Raw genomic sequence first — 9,345 nt, 5'->3', positions numbered from 1 at the left:
GCATATAAGTGATCTTGCACCTAGTTCATCCCATATCTTGTCCTTCCTATATATCTAATGCACTTGATCTTTGTTGCAGCTGCTGGAAGCCCACGCAAGGTATGCCAGAAAAGCGAATGGCAAAAATTGTCAATTCGAACAGTGTTGGCTCACGTTGAGGCACACTCAGAAGTTCGAATCAACGCTTGAAGCCAACAAGAAGCCGACCAAGTCCAGGGAGCTCAACCTTTCGGTAGGAAGTGAACAAAAGAACGATGAGTCAACCGCCCAAGGCCAAGAGAGCTCTTCAATCCCTTCTGCCAAGAAAGCCCGACCTCCAGGTAGAAAGCAATCCAAAGAGAAGCTGAAAAAGAATGAAGGAGATGACGAGTACAAGGATATGATGCAAAATTTGTTGGTAATGAAGACCAAGGAACATATGATGAAGAAAGAAAGGTGGGAGAAGGACATGATGCTTGAGCAGCGCAAGCTTAAGATGGAGGAGGAGCGGCTGCAGTGGGAGCAGGAGCAAAAAATTATGTTTTGTGATGTGACAACCATGGACAATGATCAAAGGGCATACGTGAAGGCGAAGAGAGCAAAGATTGTGAAGGCGATGAGTGCTAGTGTAGGCGAGACGGCTAGTGATGAGAGTGCAGTGTAGGTTTGGTGAGAGTGGAGTCACTTATGTCAACTTATGTCCGTCTTTATATTTATCTGTATTTCCCACAGTACTTTATCTGAGTCAAACTGAATGTAAGCAGAAATTTTCTGGAAATTGCATTGTGCACCTCCTGATATGTTCCTGTTTTCCATGCTTGTTTCTTGTTTCATTTCAGAATGCTGGTTTCAAACTAGATAGTTAAGCTGGCATGTATGTTCTGCCATTGTTTTAAGAAGAAAGAAAAATTTCTGCCATTGGTTTTAGAATGCATGTATGTTCTGGCATGTATGCTTGTTTCCTGTCTCTACTACTAGATGATGGACAAATATATACTGAAGGAATTATCAGAAGCAAGCAAGCGCATGGAGTAAAACGATGTAAGTACTATTTTAGATACTGCAATTCTGTGTTCAAGGTTCAGCATGGAGAATTCTGTTTTTGTTTAACCACAAGACATATTACTGCAAAGAACCACAAGAGATGTAGGCAAGGTGAACTATTTTAGAGACTGCAAGTCGTAATCTCTTTTGCTATATTAAATTAACATCAGTAAATCGAGCCAATTAGAATCTTGACATGATCAAATTGACACAACAAGTCTACATCTGCTATCTCAATTCAGTAACAATCTTCAGTTACTCTGAAACAAAAATTCAGATCACATTCAGTCATTCAAATCGCATTCAGTCCACATGACCAGAATCTCAATTCAGAAACAACCTTCAGTCACTCTGAAACAAACATTCAGATCACATTCAATCCACAAGACCTTGAGTCGTGGTGACGACTTGCCAGAAGCGTTGGGCTGCCGGCTTGCTTCTGCTCCGCTCTTGCTCAGCTCCTCAGCTCCGGCTCAGCTCCTGCTCCGCTCCTCAGCTTCTGTCGGCTTGCTTCTGAGCTCGGAACAAGGAGTCGGGTGGCAACAAGCCGGCGGAAAGAAAAGGCGCCGGACGCGGCGGAGGGCACCGAGGGGGACGCTGCGGCGGCGCCGAAGCAGCGGCGGAGGAAGCCCCGGGCAGCGCACGTGTTTGCTGAATCAGCTGGTGAAGCCGAGGTGGCAGCGCACGCGAAGATGGAGGCTCAAACCCAGCAAGAACCGGGCAACGCGGTGAGCGCACCCACACGGTGAGCGGCGGCAGCAAGAACCGCGTCGGCTCCCGCGCGGCGCGGCTACTGACGGTGACAGCGGCGCACAGGCGGGGCGCCTGCAGTCTGCGCTCGAGATCGAAAATGGAGGCGGGAGGACGGCGCAGGGACACGAGCTTGCGAGTGGAGACGGTGACGGCGGCGTGCGTGCGAGTTGGAGCTAGAGTTGGCGTGCGTGCGGGTGCGTCGTGTGAGCAGAGCTGGAGTTGTTGGGCTGGAGTTGGCCTAAATTTCAGGCCCCCTATTGTATGCAGCCCAGCATATAAATAGAAAAAATAGGGGCCCAATTTGCATGCTGGGCTGGAGTTGCTCTTATGTGCAACTGATCTCATCCCTGACCCCGGCTGCAGCAACCTCGCCTCTGGCAGTTCCGCTCAACGCCTGCCCACTGCACCCTACCTTGCCCCCTTCTTTTCCATTATCAGTGACGGGTGCACTGCTAATATTATCGGCACACATGCGGCCAATAAGATTTGGGCCTTATGTGAAGTATCGTATAGTGGGACACAGGTTAAACTATATAGCTAGCCATTGCAAGCGTGCAAACTTAATTGTGGATTCATTAGCACATTTTTTTTGTGAGAAATACCTCGTGGGGAAACAAAATGTGAAGAGGCCAGTTCGACAGACAGTACATCACAACCTTATAGCGACTGCTTAGGCCATCCTCCGGAAAAAAATTGGATGCGCGATGGGCTCATTCTGCGTCAGATACGCCCCAGTAGCTGATGAACGCCATGTGTCATTGGTTGTAATCAAAGGGTCAGCACTCGAGGCGCATATCCCTGGCTCCCCTCGGCTCTTCGCTTAGACACACCGGACTCCACCGCGGCTCCTCGGCTCAGGTGCTCGCGCGGCTGCTACCTGACGCTCATAAGTGGAGGCGGCAGCCAACAGCAGAGGCAACGGCAGGCTCGCGGCCACACCAAGTAGCAGCAGATCATCCACTGCTGTGCAGCGGCACCGACCTGGCGGAGGAGGTTGTGCCGTGCCGACGATGGCATCCATGTCGTTGCCACCGCAGGAAGCTGAAGCACGTGCCCTATGATGAGGTGCTGCCTACATCGCCTATGGCCTTGCCCCCACAGAAAGCTAGAGTACGCGCCCTTGCGAAGGAGGTCATGCCGACGCCATCCATGGAATCCTCCTTGCAGGAAGCAGGACGCGCCGCCGGTAAAGAACTTCAACGCTTGCAGGAACTTAGGGCCTGTTCGGTTCACGTAGTAGCAGAGCCTGGCTGTATATCAGAGCCTGGCTCACATGGGACAGGCTGAATGCATATATGTTATCGTGTTTGGTTGGTTGTATCTGGCTAGCCCGGCTGAGACGAGATGTTATTTGGTTGTGTGTACGAGACATGTTGCATGAAACAAAAAATATTATAAGATTATTATTAAAATTTTTATTTTGTGTAAATATACTCTTAACATTCTTATTTTATCTAATTATGCTTTAAATATCTTTAAAACATATTAATATCATTTAATATTTACTAATTATACACTAATACCATTATTAGCAAACTAAACAGCTGTCCGAGCCAGCCAGGCCCAGAAAGAACGGCCGATTTGGCCGTTCCTCCTTAGCCAGGCCCGGAGAGACCTTTTGCATGTGCTCAGCCAGGCTCGGGGACAGCTCCAGGCAACCAAACATGAGCCGGTTGCATCCTGAGATGCTCGTTCGACCACATGCGGGCAACCAAACAGCCCCTTATAATCTGTTGCAACTCCGGTATGCGCTCGCGCGTGGTGCTGCGAGCCGAGCCGCGGGCAAAAGCGTTGGCAGCCAGAGCCAGACGTCCACGAGCCCTTCGTAGGAGCCACCCCTCCTGCAAGCGTTGATTTGTTTCCTTGCCACGCGTCGGAGATTGAGCGCAGGGGCGCACGACCGGATTGATGAGCCCATCGCGCATCCAATTTTTTTCCCATTCTCAATGGTAGTTTCATGTCACAGTTTCCAACACATCAATATTTTGGAAACAGTGCATAGGAGTTTCATGGGGATAAAACTCTCTCTACTCCCATGAAACTCTTATCATCTATCTCTTCATTAATATAGTGTCACATCAGCATATTTAATGTGCATGAAACTCTAATGAAACCCCCATTGAGAGTGGCCTACACTCACAATGCAGACTCTATCATAGAGTCTAAAGTTATTTATTACCTCGAACAATGTGGACTTAGAGTCTAAATAAGACTTGGAGTCTTATTTTTCTACCTCTTTCTTCAATAAATATGCTGCCACATCAGCAAAATACCATAAATAATATGTAATTAATTGTCTTGGACTCTGTGATAGAGTCTTAAATTGTGAGTGCCCTTATGAGTTGCTAAAAGGCCTGTACCCCTATCATTGCTACAAAAGGCGCCGCTATAAGTAAGTAGCAATAGATATGACTTTTAGTACAACAACTTATTATAGCTTTTAGCGACTGGCAGTTTATTATAATAACAATTTTTAGCAACTAACAATCCATCGAGCTCAATTAAATAGAATAAATAATTAAACTAGTGTATTTTAGTATTTAAAATAGTGTAAACTGGACCAAATATTCAGGACTAATATAATATAAAATTATATTGTATAAATTTTGGATGACATAATCTCAATTATTTCATTTATATCAAACGAGTACATAAGTAATCATGTCACTAGCATGTTCACATCATCGAGCCAACATAGAAGCATATAGATGATTACAAAAACTAGCAATTGTTGTCATCAGGCTGCGAATCAAACATTGTTTCCCTGTTGAGCAAAAGCCATTCAACCAAAAGCAATCTAACAATGATCAAAAGCTAGCACCACATCAGGTTGCCGGTCCAAAAACAATAAAAACTAGCACCATCGGTTGGAGTCCAAAAACAAATACCACCATATTGTAGTCAAAAAGCAATCAAAGCTAGCATGTAGTTCGCCATCAGTGCCTAAATGGCTCCCTATGAACAAGTTGCTGCCAGTATCCCCATCAGAGATCCTGCAGCAAATTTGCTGCCACCAACTCATGTTTCTATCAACAAGGCAGCAAAATAGGGCCCCATAAATCATAATTATTCCAAGGAGGCCTGTTCACAAACAATGTAAAAAAGGTATATAACTATATATATACTACTTTTACACAGCTGGAAGTCACTCGAGGAGCTTCCCCGGGCAACGCCAGCCAAAGCATTTGGCTGCATGCATGCCAATGTGGCCAGCGTGCGGTATGACTCCACTCCAATTTTGCCATGCATACAGTACTCACATATGTGTTATATGCAGCAGTGATCACTGATCAGTGGAGCACACGCCAGCGTCCTCTTCCTTCCAAGAAGGCCAGAGCCAACTCGAGGTGAGCCGTGCAGCTAGCGAGATGAAGAAAACTGTGGTTCTCTACCCGGGCCTCGGCGCCGGCCACCTGATGCCGATGATCGAGCTGGCCAAGGTCTTTGTCCAGCACGGCGTCGCCGTCACCGTGGCGCTCGTGAAGCCGCCCCTCGACCTCGAGGCCCTCGACTTCTCCGCGGTGATCGCCCGCGCCGCGTCCTCCAACCCGTCCATCTCCTTCCACGTCTTGCCGCCTGCGACGACCTCTGATTCTGGTTCCGGCGACGGTCGTCGCAGAAAGTACTACGTCCTCGAGATGGTGGACTGCCTCAAGGCCATGAACGCTCCGCTCCGCGACTTCCTCCGGTCGCTGCCCGCCGTCGACGCGCTCGTCATCGACATGTTCTGCCCTGACGCGCTCGACGTCGCGGCCGAACTCAGGCTGCCCGTCTACTACTCCTACGCCTCGTGCGCCGGGGACCTCGCCGTCTTCCTCCACCTCGGCTTCAACCAAGACACCTACGCAGCTTCCATAGACGCTGGCGGCGATGCTACACTTTCCTTTCCGGGCGCTCCTCCGTTCAAGGCGTCGGATCTGCCGGGAGTAGTTGACAGCGACCCCGAAGCAGCCATGGCCATCCTCCAGACGCTCCATCGGATGGCGGCGTCCGACGGGATCGTCGTCAACACCTTCGTGGAGCTGGAGACGCGGGCGGTGCGCGCTCTGCGGGACGGGCTGTGCGTGCCCGGCCGTGCCACGCCACCGGTCTACTGCATCGGGCCACTGGTGTCCGGCTCCGGCGGCGGTGGGGAAATGGAGCACGAGTGCCTCCGCTGGCTGGACACGCAGCCGGACAGCAGCGTCGTGTTCCTCTGCTTCGGGAGCCTGGGCACGTTCTCCGAGAGGCAGCTGAAGGAGGTCGCCGTCGGCCTCGAGAGGTCGGAGCAGAGGTTTCTCTGGGTGGTGCGCACCCCGCGCACCGTCGACGACGAGCTGGCCGTGGGCGCGGGGAAGGCGCTGTCGGAGCCAGACCTCGGCGCGCTGCTTCCAGACGGGTTCTTGGAGAGGACCAATGGCAGAGGCCTCGTGGTCAAGTGCTGGGCGCCGCAGGTGGACGTGCTGCGCCACAGGGCGGCGGGCGCTTTCGTGACGCACTGCGGGTGGAACTCGACGCTGGAGGGCATCACGGCGGGGCTGCCGCTCCTGTGCTGGCCCATGTACGCGGAGCAGAAGATGAACAAGGTGTTCATCGTGCAGGAGATGAAGCTCGGGGTGGAGATGAGGGGATACGACGGCGAGGTGGTGGCGGCGGGTGAGGTGGAGACGAAGGTGAAGTGGGTGATGGAGTCCGAGGGTGGGCGAGCGCTCAGGGAGAGGGCAGCGGCGGCCAAAGATGCGGCAGCCAAGGCGATGATCCGGGAAGGGGGCTCGTCTCATGCTGACTTTATCAGATTTCTCCAGGGTCTTGACAACATTTCGTCGCGTTCGTGAAGTGGCGCCGGCATGCTCTGCTGTCTTCTCGATCAAGTGTTGTGGAATGGAGTAGCGGTACGATGTATTGAATGGATAGATGACTGTCTCTTGGTATTCTGTATTCGTGTTGCCAACCGTGGACACGCACTTTTATCTTTGCTTGTTCTTCTAGTCTGTAATTTTTGGGGTTCTACTGTATTTCCCTACAGGCTATGTGTTGTGATTGGATAAAGCCTACTATATTCTTCTGATCAAGCTATACGGTCTCCATCGATCGACTCAAGTCACTGCAAATTAACCTGGCTGAGTGGCTGTAATTGTCGAGGGCCTGCTACACGGTTTGCAAAGGTGGGGCTCACTTAAAAGCATGTCGTGATGCTGCTGACGTGCTGCCACTATTGGAAACATGCGCTATTGCATTCGACAAACGACCCTCGGCAAATTTTTTGTCGCTAAAGGATTTTTTACCGAGTGTCTTTTATCGGGTACTCGATAAAGATTTTACCGAGTGCTTTTGGGAGAGCACTCAATAAACAAAAGATACCGTGACGATGATTTTGTAACTGACGTTGCTTTATCGAGTGTTTCTTGAGAGGGCACTCGGCAAAGAAAAAAAATTTGGAAATTCTTTGCCGTGTGTAGGGACACTCAGCAAAAAAAAATATTTTTTAAAATTGTTTTGCAAAGTGCCCTACCTGGGACACTCGGCAAAGAAAATATTTTTTTAGTTCTTTGCCGAGTGCTCTCCCAGGGACACTTGGCAATGAAAATAATTTTTTTGGAAATTCTTTGTCGAGTGCCCTGCTATGAGGCACTCGGCAAAAAAATAATTTTTTTGGAAATTCTTTGCCAAGTGCCCCCTCAGGCACTCGGCAAACTGACCAGAACCAACTTATTTTTCTTTTTTTTTACATTTTAACACGTCAAACACAATATATCACATATATTTCACATCCTTCAAAGCTATCTTAGATATATCTTATATTCATCACATAAATCTCACATCTATCACATAAAAATCATACGCATCACATAAATGTTATATCTAAACAAATCTACAAGTCTGTCACAATTCCATCTAAACAAATCAAAAGTCCATCTAAACAAATTCACAACTCCATCACAAGTGCAAATAATTAACGCAAGTGCATCGTAAGTGCATCACCAACTGAACAACAAATGCAAAGAGAACTATCCGGTTCACCAATGTCCCCACTGCGACTGTGGTGTACCATGACCTGGATCATTAGAGGGCCCGACAGGTGGACTATTCGAACTGACGGATGGTGGCTGCACAAAAGAGAAGACGTTGCATGTGTCAGACAAAACATCCACTAGGCTACATGCATGTAGTATTGTGGTTTGATCCTAAGCATTTAGCAACAAACTTAAACACTCATACTCATACTTACAGGAGTACCGTGCGTGGGAGGTGAAGGTGGAGGTATAGAGAATAGCGAAGGTGGCACAGCTAGACCCGTATGTTGCCTAGGAGATTGCATATACTAGAGAATCTCCGCCACCTGTTGTTGTTGTCGATGCTGCTCCGCCACATGCTGGGCCTCTACAGCCTCCATCCTCTGCCGATCAGGCTCTCGCTAGGCCTCTAAAGCCTAGACTTGGTCCTGCAACATTTCACCGCAATGTTTGAATAATGGAAAGCTAAGATATGTAAATATCAAGGTATGACGAATAAAATAAGAATCACCTTGAGTGACACAATCCGCTGCTGTGAAGTCTCTGGTCGTGGGCGTATGACAATGCTTGTGTCCGTGTGAAGGGTCGAGATGGCGGACTAGAGGGGGGGTGAATAGTCCTTTCTAAAACTTATTACGCCGGCTAACCGAAAACAAATGCGGATTTAAATCTATCGGCCTAGCCAAGACTACACCCCTCTATCTAAGTTCTCTAGCACCTTGAAAAGATCCTAAACAAGCAAGCAAGGTGCTAGCTTAGCAAGAGCTCACCTAACCAATTCTAGAAGCAAGGTCACACAAACCTATGCCACTAGTACTTTGCAAACCGGAGAGCTCCTACACAACTAGTAAGCAAAAGCACAAAGCTCCTAAGCTCACTAGCAATGCTCAATAACAAGGCAACCAATGCCAAATTAGAGAGCGCAAATTACTTAGCTACACAAACTAAGCAATGTGACTAACAAGGTTACACAAACCAAATTAGTCACACAGGGGAACTACTTCTAGCTACACAAGCAAGAAGGTAACTAGCAAGCTACACAAGCTAACTAATTACAAGAGCAACTACACAAGCACAAGTATATGAAGTAAATACAAGCTTGGGTTAGGGACTTGCAAACCAATAGGAAGAACAATGTTGACATGATGATTTTCTCCCGAGGTTCACTTGGTTGCCACCAAGCTACGTTCCCGTTGTGTCGATCAACACTTGGTGGTTCGGCGGCTAAGAGGTGTTACACGAACCTCGTCCTCACTAGGACACCGCAAGAACCTACCCACAAGTGAGGTAACTCAATGACACGCACAATCCAATAGAGTTGCTCTTCGCGATCCCCGCGGGGTGAGCACCGTAGCCCTCACAATCTCTTCTCCGGAGCACCGCACAATCTCCTTGCGTGCTTCAACGGAGTCACAAGCCACCAAGCCGTCTAGGAGGTGGCAACCTCCAAGAGTAACAAGCACCACCGGCTTGCAACACGAACACCTAGTGCCACTCGATGCAATCTCTCAATGCAACGCACTAGAATCGCTCACTCACACAATCGGATGATCACTATCAAGCATATGTGAGTAGA

The 9,345-nt window shown here is 48.9% G+C and overlaps 1 protein-coding gene across 1 annotated transcript; it reads left to right on the top strand.

Moving 5' to 3' along the window:
• Positions 4,899 to 6,827, top strand: LOC8068744 (anthocyanidin 5,3-O-glucosyltransferase). Its single transcript, XM_002450724.2, has one exon. The coding sequence runs from the start codon at positions 5,145 to 5,147 to the stop codon at positions 6,588 to 6,590; it is 1,446 nt and encodes a 481-aa protein (XP_002450769.1). The 5' UTR covers positions 4,899 to 5,144; the 3' UTR covers positions 6,591 to 6,827.

The sequence above is a fragment of the Sorghum bicolor genome, chromosome 5 (genome assembly GCF_000003195.3).
Source record: "Sorghum bicolor cultivar BTx623 chromosome 5, Sorghum_bicolor_NCBIv3, whole genome shotgun sequence".
In the NCBI taxonomy this organism is placed as follows: Eukaryota; Viridiplantae; Streptophyta; class Magnoliopsida; order Poales; family Poaceae; genus Sorghum; species Sorghum bicolor.
This window is presented reverse-complemented; position numbering and strand designations above follow the sequence as displayed.

Excerpts from the sequence above, each read along its gene's own strand:
- LOC8068744 (XM_002450724.2), top strand. The coding sequence starts at position 5,145 with ATGAAGAAAACTGTGGTTCTCTACCCGGGCCTCGGCGCCGGCCACCTG.